A 20,177-nucleotide genomic window follows, 5' to 3' on the forward strand; every position below is an offset into this window, starting at 1 on the left:
GCACCATTTCAGTTCTGCTGCTGAGCCAACAGTGAAGTTATATGTACAGATATCTTTAAAAAATAAATGTGCTACAGCATTACTATAATCAGATACCAGTTATTAAGTATCTTAATTGACCCAGAACTGTCAAGCCATGGGATTGCAAACTAATACACACTTAAAGGAGCATGTGGAGATAGAGGTTTAATTAATAATCTACAAAGAGAAAGCAAGAAACTCCTTCAGGTTTAAGTGGCAACACAAACGAAAGACAAATACTAGACAGAAGCAGTGGGAACACTTAAGGTTCCACATGCATGCAGGTGGCTGAAGTACTACTAGGGAAACTTGTGAGAGCCTAGTAAAGAAGAGAGACAGGAACAAGAGGAATTGGTTCAAATGACAGCAGCTTACTTATGATTCCTAACAAAAACGCAGAAAAGGCCTGATTAAACTCTGTATGATGTCTGTGCATGCATTTCTTATAATAAGCAGTATAGCTGAGTTTTAAGACTAACAGGGGACATGATGTATACCTATAATAAAGCAATACCATCATTAAAAAAGCAGTACATGCACTGTGGAAATAAAACCAGCACAGACCAGGTTGGCAGTTGTCTTATATAATGGGCAATAACAATTTTTTTCTGAATCAATATGACTTTTAGTAATTTTGAATTAGGAAAAAGAGTTATAGTCCCCCTTTATATTTTTTTACTCAGTGTAATTGGAGGACCAGAGCTTAACATTGCTGTGTTTCTGGTGGTTTTATGCAATGCAGCAATAGCAGGTTGGGTGGGACTCCATTATTAATAGGAGGCTGGGTTTACAGAAGGGAACATTTTTTTTCTATGCAGATGTCAAGCCCTATAAAAATGTTTATTTTTAACACTTAGATCGTACCACTGTCCACAGGCCTGAACAAGGTTCGGTGAGTGTCTCGAGTACTGTATATATGCTTGGAAACATGCAAGAATAAATTTGGATTCATAATCCACTGTAGATGTTACCTTTCTTTGTTAAGTAGGTCATGCTGTTTGCTACAGCAGCTGTCTTCTCTTTGGAATCCAAAGTGGTAAATCTAGCAAAGTCATCCACATAAAAATTATCTGACAAAGAGAAAAAGTATTTAGATGCCAAAGCAAACAATTTCCATGTAAAATGAAAGAAAAAGGACTGCTATTATGAAAACGGTAAGAACACATCCCACATTTTTTCCCCCTGTGATACTGCTTTTTAGATTTAATTTCCTTACTAATATATAACAACTTTAGGAATGTATTTTTTTGTGTCATAAATTAATAACTACATTGCATTTTTATATGTAGAAGTTAATTGAAAGAATTATTTAAGTGTCGCTAGGTTCAAGTTAATTTATTTAAACAATATACATTCAAAACCCTATTGTTTTACTATTTTTTGAGAAAAGTAGTTGAACAACTGTATTTGCAGTCCTAACATTATAATGCAGAGTCTCTGCATGCATTGGGTGTTATTACTTAATACTTTATCCGTGAGAAGTTCTGCTAAAATATATGGCACAAGTCCTAAGTAATTCCAGAGATGACTGTCATGCTCGGCTCAAAAGGAGGTTAGAAGAAAGAAACAAAATGTTGCTTTATATATAGAATACATGACTGTATTGTTTCTGACTTTTGCTAGTGTTCCTCAATTTCATTAGTCATATTCCCCTAAAGATCTGTATAAAAGTAAAACAAATTCCTGTTTTGAGAAGTTTGCACATACTGATGCTGTTATTGTATGTAGCATCTCCCCCAACATCAGGACTAGGATGTTACTTGGGGTGCTGTTAATACTTTGCCACTAGAGTTTTCCATTGGGACAGAAAACGTCTTTGAAACAGATATTTCAAGTTTAATTGAATTAAAAGCATCCCTTACTCATTGCTGTCAGATCTAGGTACTCTCTGTCAGACATTAAGATCCTCGAGTTAATTCTTGGAACAACGTTAGGCTGGTTCATGATATACTCAACCACATCTTGATCATTAGATAATTCACCCTGAAGAAAAGAAAAAAAGGTGATATTTAAATATCACACATATATTTGCCGTAGCTTAATAAAATAGAAATTTTGCAAGTTAAGTTGTTTTGTGTATTGCATATTTATGGACTTCAGAGAGAAACAAGATTTGGAAAAAATTGACTCAAAAGTCGCAGCTGAACTCAGCACCTACCAGGTACACAGCTCGCTGGAAGATGCTTGTGGTTTCCAGGATTTTGTGCATCGTCACGGTTTCTAGGTCATCAGGATCCAGCTGATCTTTTTGAAAAGGCATTCCATTGAACAGCACTACAGGGAGAGGACCTACACCCGTCTGCTCATAGTAAGCTCTTGCTGCCTAAACCCAGGGAAAGAAGTAGCTTTACCATGTCAGCCTGTTACCACAAGGGTTCATAATGTTTCTATGCAATATCCACAAATGTCTGTTTTAAACACACTAAGATGTCCTTTCAGTATTGCGTAAAACACTTTCTATATCTTACATGCATATGATGTCCTTGTCTTTCAGAGTTTCAAAGCAAAGAGTTGCTTTATACTATGGAAGTACAGGTAACTAGGCAGTGGACTATCAGAATATCCCATTAAGTTCATACCGTAAACAAGTTGATTCTAATGAGCATGTTCTGGTAATAGCAAAAAAAATGGATAATATGAAACCTGCATTTCCCATTTAGTTCCCATGAAACTATGCAAGCATTGATATTTGCAACACAAGACAGGGTAGGATTTTTTTATTATTTTTTTTTAAGAATATATTGCATAAACATCTGAAAAACACTTAGTTTTAGGGCGGGGGTTATTATGTCAAGACAAATTTCCATAGTTCGTGTAACTACTGAAAAATGTACCATCAATATTGATGCTCTGTTACAGATAGAGGTTAATAGGGTTCTACTGTTTAGGGCTTTCAAGACCTCTAACACAAATCCTCATCTTATAGTTACTTTTTAAGGACACAGACAAACATCACAAGGCTTAGATCACATGAAAGAGCGCTCGGTATTGGTTTTGTCCTTTATACAGAGAGAAGCTCTCTCTAAAGGCTTCCTTCCTTATCGAAAGGCTTTTCCAGTGTTTTAAGACGTGGTCACGCTGAATGGTGTCAGGTACAACAGTTGTAGCAAGGCCTCCAGAATGGCCTCTTGAGTCTTCTAGAGGACAGCCCCTCACGTCTATTAGGAGCGTCTGGGGGGTTGCTGCTTTTGTTTTGGTTGGTTTTGATTTGGTATCTAGTACATAAACTGAAAAGACTTCTATCATTCAGTAATTTCTGCCTTTAGTAGGTTTTCATTCTCAGAATGCTTTCCCTCCACTTTCCTACGTAGTAAGAACTAAAATGTCTACATGCAACTCAATTTATAAAACCCTGACTGCATTCCTTACATTTGAAGATGCAGGCTGTATCATAAGTGTTACAAAGTTATTGGAGACAGTATTTTCATTCATTCTTCTAGAATATTCAACAAAAATAAACACTGATCCCCTATAGAATCCCAAATAAGATCTGTCTCATCATCACATAAAAGTGATCCAATAGTTATTTGCTCTCCCAACTTTCTCCGCATAGGAAAGGATCAACCCTAAAAATAACTTAAATTATTTGAGGAAGATCATTGAATGCCTTGCCATAGGAAGGCCATTTTGAATTCATCCTCATCGCTTTGTTTCATACAGTATTCAAACACTGATGATAACAATAGAGAAAACCCACACCAGTCCCTCCCAAACATTAAGCTCCTTGGTCTTCTTATGAACCATTCCAGTGACTCAATTTTTTTGATGCAATTTTAAACTCTACTAAATTCTACATGCCAGAATGAATGTAGGATCTATGAGTCACAAGAAAGTTATCTTGATTCCTGTACTACAGAGATTTTAGAAATCATATAGTATATATCCAAAATATATTGTAATATATATATATTCTATAAAACTTTGCACTGAACATAAATATTTAAAGCATTATTAAAAGTCACACCAGTGTGATAATTTACTAGATACGTGCTTAGTAAATAAGAGAGCTGCATGAAAAAAACATACATAACCATAAATTCATAAGTGTTGAAGCAAAAAGGTGAAAAATGTTCTATTTCCTGAACTTACCTTTCTGTTTTGATCATAGCCAGAATCAATTCCCAGAATGCTGTTCACTTCCACATAAGGATACTGTTTCTCAAGAACACTAACCACATGCTCCACTTTCAGCTGATCTCCTGTTTTTACTTTGTTATATATCTGGAAGGGGGATACAAATACAAGTTTGCAGGTAAGCTGACCTACCACCTGTATTCCAGTAATGACATAAAACATTAACAAATGATTTGCAAAACATATTTTCTGCTGAAACACAATTATCCACTGAAATAACATCATCTAAGTACAAAGCTAGAAATTACGAAGTACTCTCAGCTGTGAAAATTATCCTGCTTTACCTTAAAGTCATTCAAATGACTATTCTGCAAACGTATCTTCAATTACAAAAGTAGGACTTGGAGAAAGAAATGCTCAAGTAAAGCATATCCAAAGAGCTATGTTTCCCTTCTAAACTCAAGACGTCCTCATGAACAACCGAGTAAACCTCACATGTAAAATATACAACTGATTATGTTTCCTTCTCGAAAGCACAAGATCTTGCTTATTTGACTTAAAATTATGTATTAAAACAAAACTGAGAATAAAAGTCATTGTCTTGAAGCTACCAGCAGTATAATATTACAGGATGCCCCAGCTTATAGATTTATAAAACAAAGTCAAACCACAAGTGAAAATGCATTTGCTATTACGTATATCACTTTACAGGGCAAAAATATGAAGCAGGAGCTATTCAAGATAAAAATTATATTACATTGAAGATATACAGCAGTTTAGAATTCATTGGCAGAATGAGGAAGGATTAGAAAAACTTACCACACTAATCTTACATATGTGGAAAATATTAAAAATACTATTTTCCATTTTAAATGAATACTTACAGACATGATTGTCTGGAAAGCATAATTATTGTCCATTTCTTGCGCCACATAATTGTACACCCTAAGAAGGGCAACACCAGGATCCTGAAGTCCATCAACATCCTCTGAGTCATTAACCACAAAGACTAGTCCTATCCTGCAATCAAACAAACCCCTATATCGTGAATCTATTACACTAATAAATAATCAACTCTTCATACAACTCTGGGATACAATCACCATCTCAAGCAAAGGTTTTTTCCTAAATAGACTAAACAGAAGATTTTGAGCAGAGTGGCCTGGAATCAACGTCATGATATACAATCTCTAATGGTGAGTCCATCGGAATCTTGCTTTTTCATCTCTCTTTCATCCATAATACTTGCTTTTAAGTTTGTTTTGGACTGTTGAAGAAATTTTTATTCAGCTTTGTTTTTCTAGTAGCAAAAGTTACATTCAAGAACTTTTAAGACGGAACAATGTTCAGTAAATGCCATTCCCAGACACCAATACAAGATATTCAATGTGCTCAAGCGAGTCCAGAGAAGGGCAACGAAGCTGGTGAGGGGTCTGGAGAACAAGTCTTACGAGGAGCAGCTGAGGGAGCTGGGGTTGTTCAGCCTGGAGAAGAGGAGGCTCAGGGGAGACCTCATCACACTCTACAGGTACCTTAAAGGAGGCTGTAGCGAGGTGGGGGTTGGTCTATTCTCCCACGTGCCCGGTGACAGGACAAGGGGGAATGGGCTGAAGTTGCGCCAGGGGAGGTTTAGGTTGGATATTGGGAAGAACTTCTTTACCGAAAGGGTTGTTAGGCATTGCAATGGGCTGCCCAGGGAAGTGGTTGAGTCACCATCCCTGGAGGTCTTTAAGAGAGGTTTAGATGTAGAGCTTAGTGATATGGTTTAGTGGAGGACTTGTTAGTGTTAGGTCAGAGGTTGGACTAGGTGATCTTGGAGGTCTCTTCCAACCTAGGTGATTCTGTGATATTTAGATACTTAACATTTCTAAAGTGTTCTAGCAGTAAGTACTTTACAATTGCAAGTCACAAGAATAAACATTAAAAAAGCAGAAAAATACAGTAATTACCTCAGTGGGATGTGGTTACTGAAGAACATCTCTGCCACATTCAGTAATTCTGCTGTGGTCTCGTGAGTAGGATCTACTATCAGCACCTGCCCATAAATTACAAGTGAAAGGTTTCTATTCCCTTAAGAAGTCAAGATACTGTTTTTAATTCACATTTTGTTGCAGAATTATCATCAATCCCATTTTATACACTGACAGAGAGATGAGACCCACTAAGTCAGAGTTTCTCCTAAAACCTTTAAGAAATCCAAAATCATAATCGAAAATATCCCATCCAAGCTGGTCCTCTACCATCTACCTTCTAGAGCTACCATAGAGATTTCACAAACTCTTTATTGGATCTAAATACAACCAGTTTGCCCAGAGACTAAAAGGACACCCAGGATTAAGCTGAGGACTGATGACCATCTTTTGAAGTCTTGGTGCAAGAATGCTTTCTAACTAAAACAACTGAAGCTGCTCTTAACCCCATTAAGGAAATACTAAGTAACAAACATGAGGCATTTCATGAACCAATTTCAGGTATTACAAAGTTGTAATGCATAAAAATTCTCCCTTGTCAGATGATAGTTTGTTCCACCAGTGGAGCAATTTGTGGATGTGTAAGTGGCATACACATGACCAGTCTAATAAATGCCAGAGAATCATGTGCAATAACCTCTGAATCTCGGTCGTAGCTCTCTAGTAAAACAAAATATTTTAAGAGAGATCTCAAGATAGTTAAGTGGCAGAGAATCCAGAGTACATGTAGGCTAAGTTCCAAAAGCTAATGTCCCTGATGTTAAAAACAAAACAAAACCAACCAACACAACAAGAACAAAAAAAAAAAAAACAAAAAAACAACACCCATCAACACATTTTACTTCTAGTCAGAATACTACTTACAAAGTTATGGAAGTTTTTTCTGATTTGTCTGATCACCCCTGGAAATGTGGGACGCAGCAGTTCTTGCACATTGTAAGGCCAGGAATTATACCGACTGTCAACTTCCAGATTGTTGATCCACTAACAAAAAATAAAGGCATTTAAATGACCACCTGTTCTTCTTGCTCAAGCCTGAGATTCTAGAATATTTTAAAAATCAGATGATATATTGAGTACTATGTGAATAAAAACAAACTTTTGAGAAGAGCTAATTACTTTTAAAACACAGCATTTGTTATCCATACTGTTGTTCTCTTTTCTTCACTGCAATCGATTACAAGGTAAGAACAGAAGTTCCCCTGACAGCTTAAGAATGCACTGCTCAATGGCAAATAAGATATTTCCTTTATAAAAACCACACGCACTGAAATAGCAGGGCTTCTGATGTCCACAGCATAATCTGAATCTGATGGCTGGATGTTCAACTTCAGAACATTGTGCAAGGAAAGACCCTCAATTCCTAAGCTGTGCAGGCCTTCCATAACACGGGCTTCATTGCGTAGTACATCAATCAAGCTGGAAGGAAAAGAAAAAATTGATGAATTTGAAAGATGCAGCAAATAATTTGCTGTATCCTAAGAGTAACAGGTGAAAGGTATAATTAGTAGTGCAGAGGTACAGCAGACTTGGTTATTTTTCACCTATTTGTAACTGTCCCAAGGAACATGAGACAACTTAAAGCCACTCAATTATATTTCTAGGAAAAACTACATTAAATAAAGATAAGTAAAGCATGAGACACATATGTAATTTCAACTCCATACTATTGAAACAGATCTTGACAAAAATATAGGGTGGTTTTCAGATGAAGAATGTACAGGGACTTATTCTTTGAGAATCAAATAGTCTACTATCTTCAGAATAAAATATGAAGATGGTCCCTGGAAAACAAAATCTTACTTGTTCACAGGACGTATCACAACAACAATATAAAGGTGACTTCCCATTCTGATATTCTTGGGTATTGCACTTTTCTTACCAACATTTTTGTAAAACAAACTTGCTTGCATAATAGAAGGAAACATGATTTGCATTTTCTAGCAGTTAACTTTTAAACCTAACCTAAATATGCAGACATTTTGAAGAAAATTCAGAACTGTCTAAACGACTTTACTACCCATGCACAAGCAGTATACAAGATTCTAAATATGATACAATTTTTCTGAAGAAAACATTCCTACCTAAATATGTCTTGAGTGTCTAAATCAATAAGTAGTCCATTGATGAACAGAGCAGAATCTCCCGGTTGTAATCCTAATGTTCCTTTGAAATACTGAAAGAAAGTAGAAAGAAGGGCATTAGAAGAACGCTGTGCACAGAATAAATATTACTAGAGTTCAGTGTGTCAAAACTGTGGATTTTATCTCCATTATTATTCCAAACTGCATTATATTACTTCCCAACTACAGTCTTTATTGACTTTGTGCACACACTCATACCAGAAGACGCAAATGAAGCTATCTAGAGCATAGACACATAAATGAAACTTCTATTTGTTTCTACAATTGTTTCTACAAAATGTTTCATGACTCACTAGCAGATTTGGAAAGTTCCTGAGTAGACTTTTAAAAGTAAATCAGATTACATCATTAGAAGTGCTTGGGAGATGTCATTTAGTATTTTTTTAGCTGAAAGCCCACAAAGTGGATTGACAAATAGCATCCAGCTAACTATCTTAGCTTTCTAAAGCTCAGTTTTGAGCAAAGCAGATGTTTACATGCTGGATATTGAATGGTACTCATGAGAACTAGCTACTGTGTTTAAGGTACCAACTAAGTCATGAGCTAGTGGATATGTCATCAATGAAAAGCAGATGAGCTGTCGCTGTAGTCTGATCTCCCAAAGATCAGGCATCCCACAAACAGAAAACTCTTATCAATACATCGGAATTTCTTCCAAGTACCTCTAAGCAGTACCCCAATTGAGTGGATATTTGTTGCAGAGTTGAGGAACCATCACAGAGAACAACTTTGTACCAGAAGAGGTAAATAAAATACAGTCCTCCCGAAGCAAAGTTCACAACTCTAGCAAAAAAAGAGTATTATTTTTTTTAAACTTAGAAGTGTCATTGCTGCCTTCCAGTACCTCTTGCCATGCAGTATCAGTTATAAAATTCCCTTAAGAGACACAATGAACACTGAAGGAGAAACACAGTATTTGGACATTAAAAAGCCTAATATCATGAAGAAGAAGAGCAAAGCAAATGGAAGAATAGCAAAGTACCAAATAAAGTACCAAGAATAAGAAAGCAGCATCTAGTCTGGAAGAATTTAAGTATTTTACTAAATAATAAAATCTCCCAGAGAAGAGCTGAGTACATGCAGTGTTAAATTATACCTTTGTGAATAATTATACACTAAACTATAACTTACTGAAGGCAGTGAACTTTACTACCAGGTAATATCCACACAAACCGACAGTCATGCAAAGAATAGCTTTAAAGGGCAGGGTTAGATCTAGCCAGATCTGGATCTGGTAACCTAGACGTATTTGGAATGAAACCGCATCCACCAAACCATGGGGGGTTACCTGAGGACCAATCTGATCTAGCACAAAACAGAAAAGCCGCCAGGTAGCTTTAACTTGCACTTACATTCTATACTTTGTCCCTTCCAGAACCACACCAGACGACTGTGTCAAACCGCATCCCTTCTTTTCTCATTTTATCGCTATTGAACAACAAGGGATTTCTCTTTCAGAACAGGAATCTCAGGGGACTGGTAAGTAGCTTCCAGGTAACTTTGCATTTACTATGAGACTAGCGAAATATCATTGATCAGATTTTAAACAAAGACATAACTGTCTACATTTTATAGCAGCACAGATAATATACCAAAATCTATTGTTTGGCTTTGTTTTTATTACCATCTTAAACTTGTATTTTGTATTCTATCCAGACTGCACTACCATATTTAATTGTGCTGTACAAGATTTCCTAGTGTTTATTATTTTTTCAGTGCTTTGCTAATGCCAAATAAACAAGAGCTGTTGAAACATTAATCAATGACCTCCACAGATCCCTCACAACATTTGTTTTCATTTCAAAACACATGTAGACTTATTTAGATAACTGTTAAATTTTTATTCCTTTACTATTTTCACTCTTAAAACAACAGCATTAGGACTATTTCCTCCACATAGTGTGGATCATTTTAAGACAGAAGTTTTCATGTTTATTATACTGTTTCCTTGTAAACACTGATCAATTCAGATATCTAAGCACCATCTCAAACTGGGTGATAAGAAATAAATTTCTTCTGCATCCTCAAAACCTATTAAAAGGTGCTTAAAACTTTTAAAGCAATAGCTTTCTAACAAGCTACATTCCATTCAGCTCAGATGTTTTAAAATAATCCAAAAATGTAACTACCTTTTCACTAATAATTTTCACTAAAAAGTGCCCACACTTAATATCCAGTTGCTTTTGAGAAGTTCAAGATACAATCAAAACTAACAATCACTAACTTGAAATCAGTGTAAACCTCTTTTTAACTATGAACCAGAATGAGCAGTGCTGTGACATTCAGATTTTACGTATCTGTTGCACTGTTCAAGCAAATATAAAGTCAGAGACTTGAAAGAACAGCAGAGACAGTTCTACAAGAAACTTATTAACCATATTAACAGCTTGAGCTAACAAGACATCACTACAAGGGCATCATACTTGGGTGGTTGCAGAAGAAGCAAGCACTAATGTGACAGACATCATAATTTCTACTTCATTACTGATGCAGTCCTGTCCCGATTATAAGATTAAGACTGTCTACATGGATATCCTAAGAACACCTAAGCCATATGTTTTCAGAAAACAAATGGAACATTTTCCCCCCTGGTTAAGAGTATAGTACCTTCATTGTATTTGAAGTTCATTTTGTATTGGTAAATAAATACAGTTAACAGATTCTAAGTTCAGAATGTCACTTTCATATACATTAAAAAGTGCTTGCCAAATAACTGTCAGAGCACTTGACTACTGTGAACAACTATTATAGGGGCAGCTCTAAGAACAAAATCCCCATACCATCTTTCCTCAACATATTCTTGATCCTACTCAAAGAATTTTTTTACCAGCATTTTCATATCTGAGTAAACAACCTAAATCATGTTTTTAACCCATGTTTGAAAAATTGAGCCCCTTCTTTGCTTCCCAAATGCATACTAAGACAAAGTTGTGTGTGAAGACAGTGTGTCAACATTTGGAGCAAACTGTGAAATTTTTAATAAATTATTATTTTCAAAGCTTGAATTTATACTAAAATATAAGCGCGAAAGCACTACATTACTTTCTGGAAGCATTACCTTTTGGTTCTCTTCAATTTCCGCTCTAAGTTCGGAGGAAACAACTGTTTTTGTTATGGCTCTGCAGAAATAAAAACATGATTCTGTGAATCACCTTTCTGCTCATCTAATGGAGAGATTAGATATCTAATTATCCCACTTTTTGTACCTTAAGTATATTTAGTATTCTAATACACAGAGCTACAATCAGAAGAGCTTGCACTTTGTGGTATCATCAAGTGTTTTTTCCTGAAATATATATATATAAAATTCAAGAGAACATAAAACCATTATTCACATGCCAACTGCACCAGGAAAGACAAGCTTTTGACTCTCAGTGTCTAGTTTCATATTAATCCCATAATAAAAGTGGGCAGCTTCCAGAAAGGTAGAGGTGGAATCTGACAGCACGAAGTATGGGGATTTCACTTTTTATTGTGGGCTCCCATTCCTTTCCTTACATTGGATCTAGAGATTGCACCGTCACAGAATGGGCAAGTTCAGCTCACAAATATGACCAGAAACTAGGTGACAGGACAATGCATACCTTAAGAAGTTATAAACAGTACAATCATAACATCCATCACTGGGGATGAGACCAGAACTCAGTTTCTTTTTACACTCAAGTATATCTGCATCTACTCAAAAAAGTAGCCCCTATGTCATCATTTTTACAACCCAGGTCATGAAATCTATCAAAAGGAATCTATATTTCTTCACTGGTTGGGCAGGCCAGATTATGACTGAATTACTTGAGAGTATTCAAATTAATTTCAAGAAATTGACAAAGTGCAAAGAACGGTGGAATTGCACATCAACATCTGACACAAGGTTGACTGGGCTGTCTGCTGAAGTGGATCCCAAAAGAGTGGGATCCAGTGAACAGGTTAAGCTTAAGACACCAAATGGGAATCCTGTCCAATAAATTCTTGAGGACTCGATACAAAAGGTAGCATTTCACACCAGCAGCTCAGTTAATTCTGCCAAATTTTGTACTACTCCACACCAACTGCCAAAGAGAAACACTGTAAGATCCTCACTGTAACCATAAGCTGAAGAACTTTTCTGCATAAACCTTCTCCGGTGTTTGCTTTCAGCTAAATAGAAATGCAGACATTAACCCAACCACTGTTGCCCGTCTCATGTTCTGCTGAGAAAAACAACAGGAAAAAAAACTTTCTAAGTATTCATTATTGGAATTACCTGGCCTTTGTAGGAAAGTTCTGACTGAGATCTTTCATGACCATCAAAGCATCCACAGGGGGAGCAGTCAAAATGCGTGCAGCAGTTTGAAAACTTAAATCTACAGGTGAAACAACAATAAAATGTAAACATGCAATTGCAGTCATTTTGGCTTTCAACTTTTTTGCTCATTAGTTACATAAAAAAATTTCTTTTCCATCTGCACCTTTAGGTACCTTCTTTTGTCTTCTTCCCTTCTATTACTTGCCTTGAAGTAATCCTTTCAGTATGAACCAATACCACCTACAGGTCGTTTCAATGAGACTAGACCATCACTTTTTTTTTGGTCTGGGTAAGAGGATCTACCCTTCAGAAGGGGCCTAGGGAATTATTTCACAAGCTAGAAATACAAATACCACTTGATTGAATTTAGGTAGATCCACTGTGACTACAACACATGTTCAGTATTTCCTATTACTTTTTTTCGGAGGATGAAAAACCCTTCCACAGACTTCTACTGATGATTTGCAAGGAAATAGGTCACAGCTGCACGCAGAGACACTTGAAATAGATTTCTTTTGGTCTTGAGAAGTCTCAGCTTTCCACACCAAGGATGTGATCGTGGAAACTCTACATTTCCTTTGCTATTCTACATTTAGTCAGTTTAAGAACAAGTGGCTTTCTATTCTTCACAATATAGAAAGAAAACCTCACTTCAGAAGTCCTGTGAAATAATCTTTCAAAAGGTATTTCAACAGGAATCTGTAAAGAAGCTTTAGAAAGCTGGTTGTTTCCAGTGCAGGAATTTACAGTCAAGCGCTCTGAACTGTGTGCAGCCACTACCGGCCTCATTTTTATAGAGCATGGGAAGATAGGTTTACATTAAGTTTTTGCAATGCTGTATTGAAGCTGTTCATACAGATTACCTTGTAACTGCCATACTTTCAAAGGTGCCATTTCATTGGTACTCTCCACGAGGTGTTTTCTAAGTTCTTTCAGCTCTTCCATCAGTTCAGGATACAACTGCCTAAAAGGGAATAAGGGTAAAGCAATTCTGGGGTTTCCTGTAAGCAAGTCTGCTACTAATTTGAAGAAACTAACATATGAAGAAGTACGCAGCTAACACACATGGATAACCCAGACATTTAAAAAACAGTAACAAAGCAGAAGATTGGCACCTCTGCATCGAGTTCTTTAATGTGACAAAGAGTAACAATTTACAATGGAGTTTTACCTCAATTTCCCAAAAAGAAATCCTTGCACTTCATCGATGGGGTCATTTTCATCTATTACTGTAGCATTCACATCTGTGCCTATAAACACAGAGAAGGAAAACACTACCAAACTATTCAGAAATAGTTTTCATGCCTATTTTGGTAAGTTCAACAAAAATGATACTGCAGTAACTGAGGAGAGGAAAAAAGGCAAGTTTCAGGTTCACTTTGGAACCTGTATCCAGGACACACTAACTGTACAAATGAAGACTACAACAGCTGAAATAAAACCCAGTCGGATTGTTTAGAAGCAAAAGCTTAAGCTGAATGGAAATCTCAGAGACTTCGGCGCTGCAGAAGAAATCACTGGGGCCTAGGAGCTTTCATGACATGCAAGCTTTGCAGAGTAAGTGAAAAACTCCTATCAGGAGCATAATCCTGATTTTAGCCCCAAAATACAGGATAAAAACCAGTATCTGAGTAAAGTCCAATTCTGGGCTTAAATAACAAAAAGAGATCTGTGCAAAAGACTCGCACAATCTCCTAACTAGCTGGACACAAACCAGCTCCAATCTGGAAGTTTCATTCTCAAGTCTAATCAAAGGTCCCAACCTTTTGGATGACTGCTTGCTTATGGACAGGCAGAAACGGCACGGGCACGCATAAGAGACTGACCAGAATCAGACAGGAGTTTGATGAAAACCATACACCTCTAATCTGCAGCTTATCCACATGGTTTGTCTATTTTCTAAAGCATTTTTTAATCACTGCATTGATATTAGTGTGAAACTTTACAAGCTTTCAGATAAACTTTTCCCCAGAATTACTTCCACACACACGCTTGGAGACAAAGGCTTCCAACCTCCTATTTTACAAGCAATATCAGCACTTTTGCATGACTTCTTGATATGGTATTAATGGAAATTTAAACACTAGTAACAAAAATCATAAGTTGAATCACCTGCTTTAGTATGCTTGTTCCTCTCAAAATTAAATCTTTCTAAAAATAAAGACCAATAGTTTTGTTTGTCAATACTCTAGACCATGGCAAGATATTTTAAGTCAGAGTTTAGATCTGTATCTAGAAGCTGGATAAACTGCAAAACTCAGTTCAAAATCTAAGTTCTGTTCTTCACAGCTGTTATCTTTAACTAAAAAAAAAAGTGTTTTTTTTTTTTTAAACGAAGTCATAAGTAAAAGCAGACAATTCTGTTTACCTTTGTGGGTGTGTGTATACATATTCATCTGTATATAGACACACAATAAAATAGTTTTGGCAGATGCATGAGAGTTCGAAAAACAGAACAGCAAAAGAAAAAAAAACCTGCAGAGTATTCTGTTTTTCCAAAGAACAACAGGAAACATTCTGCTCTGAGGATGGATAAGCTAAGGGAACTAAAAGTAGGGGAAGTGAAGGACAGTACATCTGCAAAGAAATCTGGTTATCTGGTGAAAAATTAGTTGTATTAATAGCGCCATAAGATCTAGTGCAGTGCTGTGGCACCGTTCTGCCCAGCATTTCACAAATAAGGAAAACAAGTGCCTTAGCGAATATACGATTAAAAGAATGTAATCCCCAAAAGAGAGAGGACAGTGATTTTTGTGATTTCAGATCAGAAGGACGAGTATCTGCAATTCAGACAGTCATTCATATATATACTCATATATAAAAATATCCCTGTAAACATGAATATATATATATACAAATCCCATATACATTATAAATAATATCTATCTATCTATCTATATATATATATATACACACATAAATATATCCCTGTAAAATTAAAATGCTCACATTAAAGTAGTTAAAATAAGAATTCACCTTTCACCTGTGTATCATCCTTGGCCTTGTATTCTGTACTTTTAATAGCCAGTTCCACACCATAGCCAGAGAGGTATACTTTTTCTTTACTGGGATTCTGTAAGGAAAAGCAAACAGTACAACATTGCCACTCTTTGTTTTGATCTACAAGTTAAAAGCTGCCATTTCCCAAAGCTAAGAAATTCCAAGCTCGTACCCATTTTAAACCCAACTGGTAACACAATTCAGACCCTAACTGCAAGTGAGAAACAAATACAAGTGATTCTCCAGTACTGTACTGTACTAACACAACTGTACCAAGACCTACTGCACAACGACAAGGATAGACAAATTACTTTTAAAAAGGGAAGTGGTGTATGCAATGTATGATTATTTTATCTGATGTCATTAAAAGTGACTTTTTTTTTTTGCATTCAAGTCTGGCTACTAGCCGCTCTGCTGAAGGTTTTAGCACCATTAAACAATATTCAGAAAAAAGTCAAATAAAAGTCTCAGAGCTTTTAAAATGTAGAGTTAAATATCAATCCAGTGGTTAGGGGAGGGAGATGGAAAATGGGACGAATTGCACTAGGACTGGTAAGTGGTTCTGTAACAAAATGGCCTTTCACTTGAAAAGTGGACCCTAAGGTTAATCTCTGCAACTCGAGTAGCCTGACTGTGGAAATATCTATTATTTGCTAGAGCAACATTTTTCTAGGTTAAACTCTGTAATTTATCTGCATTTGTAAAACCAAATGATTCTCTTACTTAAACAATCAGGAGATGTTAAATAGTCTGCAGTCCTCAGCTACATGCAATAATATAATAATCTGTGAGTATTCCAAATTATGATCAAGCAGCAATGCATTATGCAAATATAAATTTAAAGGAATCAAACTTTTACTATGCAAATATACTTACGGCAATATAGTGTCTGAGGATGTAAGTGATTTCTCCTGCCTCAGCCTTTAAAACAAGCAGCTTATGGAATCTGTAGAACTCCTCTGTGCCAATCTCGGCATAAAGTATGACGATGGGACTTTCAGGATTTGACACTGGGTACCTGTGGTCCCCTTTGAACAAAAATGGCTTTGGCCTAAGAGTAAACATTGAAAATTATCACAGTGTGATTCATACTGTGTCCTTACTCAGTGCAAGATTCATCATTTCTGTTTCTCACGTTTAATCGCTGTTTCTGTCTTCACTGAATACATGTCAAGTTACTCCCACGTATTATCACAGTTGACAGCACTTGATGCATGTTGATAAAGCTTCATTAAAAACAGACATGAAAATACAACAAGTAGCTAGGTGCTATTTTTAACCTAATATAATACTTTTTTTTAAAAATGGTAACTACTTCTTTAAATTTTCTTTTTTGATTCAGAAGTTCTGTATAGAAATAAAAGGCTAACACAGCAAACATTCTATGAACTCAAAATCATGGGGACCCTGTCCTTGGCTGAGTATACAAATAAGAAAGTGAATGAGAAGACTATTTTCAAATTCTGTTTTTAAATCACGTCTAAGAAACAATGAAGTATTTAAAATATTCCCAGTGAGTCAGCGTAACAGCATATGATCTATTGACGCAATACGTCTGCATATTAACAAAAATAACTTATTTTTGCAAAAACAGAACTAGCAAGATTACTATGACGACAAACCACAAAGACTTTTTTTTTAGGAGGAATTATATTTCACAGTTTATTTTTGTTACTAAAAGTTACATTCAAATTTTTTTCTTCATCTTGTAAAGAAATCTGAATTTGAAATATATTGCATGGTAATAGTTTTCATTTTTGTTAACACTGAGAAAATTATATAGGGGAAAAATACTATGCATGCTTTAATAGAGATAATTTTATGAATGGATTAACTATCGTTTTAAAATGCAGCCCAGATCTTTCTGTTCTCCCTGCATTCTGAAGACTTTACACATTTCTGAGAATTGTTACTGTCCTTCAACAAATTGTTTCCAATTTGTCCAAGCACTTTCACAGCATTCTTCCTCCTAACAACATATGAAAGAGAAAGGGACCAGAAAATGCCAATTCCATCTTGATTAGCAAGACCTAAGAGACTGCCACTTCTGCACAAGAAATGGAAAGGATAAATCAAAACCGACAATGGTATAAACTACCAGAACTACCAGTTTATTACAGTCTCTTTACAGCAGTGAGTCTATCTAGATTAAGTTAAGAGACAATTTTACATTTGGAAATTAAGCAAATACCTTTCTGAAGCTGTCTGTAAAAGCTTTCCGAGAGATTCAAACTCACATGTCTTCTCCCCATGCACAGCAAAAAATAAGGTACAGCCCTTTGGTGGAGGTTCATCTGCTGCTATCTGTATTAAAATATTTGCAATAAAGTACGTTGAATGTTTGCCCTTAGAACAAGTGAAAGTGTTAACAGCATAACTCTGTAACAACTGGTCGTCTTCCCCATTTATTATGCAATTTAAAGACAATGTAAAAATCACAAAACTGATAATTAAGTCCTAACTTTTTATAAGTATTTTTTCCAGCCCATTAGCTGTAATAATAGTTTCAGGTACAAAATGTGAGGTTTGCAATTGTGGTGTGTTTGGGTTTTTTTTTTGGTGATTTTTTTTTTTTGCGTTACATATCAGAAACCACTGTATTTGTTAAACAGCAAACAATAAAATGATTCAAGATGAGAAAGGAAGATGTCTTCTAACATTACTCCAATGAAGCAAACTACGAGGAGACAACTCGCAGTGAACTGTGTAACACCAAGTTTAAAAAGGAATACCGGTATAACCATCAGTCAGTGGTTCTAAAAGTTCGAACCACATATTCATGGGTTACTATCTTTAAAACTGAATAATGGGAACATCACTAGCACCATAAGCATCAGCAGAGCTGTAAAGATTTTCCTCATAAAAATCTTCACACATTTGTTAGTGCAGAGGGTACCAAAGATATACAAACATTTCAAAATCCCAGTTCTTTAGTCTACTGTATACAGATGGACTCAGATTTGGCACACAATGAAACCAGCATATACCTACGAAACCTTAGCTCGAGTGTACGAAGCACCTGTCAGTTCAGGATTTTTGATATTCTGAAATGTTTTGTAACACAGATACCTCCTTCCTGGGCCTCACACAATGCTCTGCAAAACATTTGAGGATTTCCCCTGTGCTGCACTAACCTGTTGAAAAGCTTGAACCGTTGCAGAATAAGAGCGTAAAGACAAGGAAAATTTCAACAAATTCTGCTGCAAAGGTGACAAACTCTGGCAGGCTACTTTCAGCATTCCATGGTAAGAAGTATAATTGGTACCTGCAAAGTCAGAATACAAGCGGTCATCTTTCTATACCATATTCCCATTGAAGAGGGGCTTTTCATCTTACTTGTGATTTATACTAACAGAAACCCATGACACTAATTGTAAACATTCATTTGACTCTTCCTCAATTTTCATTACAACCAGTTCAACAGATGGAAGAGAGCTGACTTCAACAGAGATGCACGAGAAAACATGGACACATACAGATTCTTAAGTACGCAAACAGACTTGGGGAGGAGGGAAACAGTAAAGAACTCCTATGTAATTTCAGTTTAGAAACAGAAACACAGACAAAAATTATTAATAATGTTTTATGCCTAATGCTGAGACAAACTAGTGAGTAAAACACATTTCAGGCTTGTTGACTACTGCTTTTCCCAAATGGATATCCAAAAGCCTTGGGCACTTTCACAGTAAAAACATTACTGAAATCAGTCCTGATTGGACTTTTATAATGCTATGCAATGGAAGACAAAACATTTTGGTTTATTTTTCAACTGTCCCAATTTCCAGTCATCGTTCAAGAAAAACATTATGAAAGCTTACCGTCATGTTCAGGTGTCTTAATATTTTGACTGGCTTCAACAAAGTTCCAGAATTTTTCTTGACCTTCTTCTGATAAGAATTCACTGAACAAGAAGAGAGGAGATAACTAGGTCTTTAAATTTTCTCCAAGTTACAATACTAATACCTTGTACAGCTTTACAGAAAGTTAGCTCCTACTGTATGTTTACCCATATCAGAAAAGCGTATGTTACTAGAAAAAGCAGACCAGGAAAAACAAACAATACCAAAGCAATTAGTAGGTGCAGGCCAGGACAAACACATACTACATGAAAGAACCTTGCAAAGCACCTATTAAACTCTCAAGGCCCGCTAGCAGCAGCGTACATTCTGGCAGCTTTCCTCCTTCATGTGTTTCTTTGCTAGCTATCTTTTACAAAAAACATACATTTTTTGCTTACTTTGTTGTAATAACCTATAGTTCATTAGAAACGTCTAAAGCCAGTAGTTTTTTTTTTTTTTTTAAATGAGCAAAAAGAGAAGTCACAGCTTCAGACCGTGACATAATTCCCCATATGTTAAGTATATGATTATGTAGGTATAGAGTGTTAGACAGCAAAATAGTTCTCTCAACTTTGCTAACAACAAATACTTTATCAAGTCTAAACTTGTAATGTGCTTCATACGCTAAAGGATGTTATAACACAAGCTTTGGAGCCCACTAGCTGCCACAGTAGCTTGTGTTTTCGTTTCAAGACGTTCTAACTTAACGTGACAGACATTAATTTAAGCGATGAACCACAGTGGTGGGCTTAGTAAATCAAGCTCCAGAAGTAACTCGGCACTGCAGTGCTCTATCATTCTGGAGTTCAGCTCAGATGAACAATCCTACCCAAAGTCTTTCCTAATG

General features: G+C 36.1%; 1 protein-coding gene and 1 long non-coding RNA gene across 6 annotated transcripts in view; one reads left to right on the forward strand and one right to left on the reverse strand.

Annotated features, from left to right (window-relative positions):
* Positions 1–20,177, reverse strand: part of UGGT1 (UDP-glucose glycoprotein glucosyltransferase 1) — a 44,275-nt gene that overhangs the window by 22,019 nt on the left and 2,079 nt on the right. For all 4 annotated transcript variants that reach the window (XM_040567595.1, XM_040567594.1, XM_040567593.1 and 1 more), the window contains exons 4-21: positions 19,310–19,392; positions 18,626–18,756; positions 17,683–17,795; positions 16,368–16,542; positions 15,468–15,564; positions 13,663–13,741; positions 13,355–13,455; positions 12,450–12,549; positions 11,268–11,328; positions 8,150–8,241; positions 7,334–7,484; positions 6,930–7,049; positions 6,045–6,130; positions 4,980–5,115; positions 4,111–4,242; positions 2,180–2,344; positions 1,884–2,004; positions 993–1,091 (exon numbers count right to left, since the gene is read on the reverse strand). In XM_040567595.1, coding sequence (XP_040423529.1) covers positions 993–1,091; positions 1,884–2,004; positions 2,180–2,344; positions 4,111–4,242; positions 4,980–5,115; positions 6,045–6,130; positions 6,930–7,049; positions 7,334–7,484; positions 8,150–8,241; positions 11,268–11,328; positions 12,450–12,549; positions 13,355–13,455; positions 13,663–13,741; positions 15,468–15,564; positions 16,368–16,542; positions 17,683–17,795; positions 18,626–18,756; positions 19,310–19,392 — 2,042 coding nt within the window. The remainder of the gene's footprint in view (positions 1–992; positions 1,092–1,883; positions 2,005–2,179; positions 2,345–4,110; positions 4,243–4,979; positions 5,116–6,044; positions 6,131–6,929; positions 7,050–7,333; positions 7,485–8,149; positions 8,242–11,267; positions 11,329–12,449; positions 12,550–13,354; positions 13,456–13,662; positions 13,742–15,467; positions 15,565–16,367; positions 16,543–17,682; positions 17,796–18,625; positions 18,757–19,309; positions 19,393–20,177) is intronic.
* On the forward strand, positions 4,187–18,635 carry LOC121074955. Of its 2 annotated transcripts, none has more exons than XR_005822652.1 (4): positions 4,187–4,273; positions 9,585–9,688; positions 17,439–17,578; positions 18,557–18,635. It is a non-coding gene; the product is annotated as an uncharacterized LOC121074955 (long non-coding RNA). The 2 variants fall into 2 exon arrangements; XR_005822651.1 differs by having other exon boundaries at positions 18,081–18,615.

This window comes from Cygnus olor, chromosome 9, assembly GCF_009769625.2.
Source record: "Cygnus olor isolate bCygOlo1 chromosome 9, bCygOlo1.pri.v2, whole genome shotgun sequence".
Lineage (NCBI taxonomy): Eukaryota > Metazoa > Chordata > Aves > Anseriformes > Anatidae > Cygnus > Cygnus olor.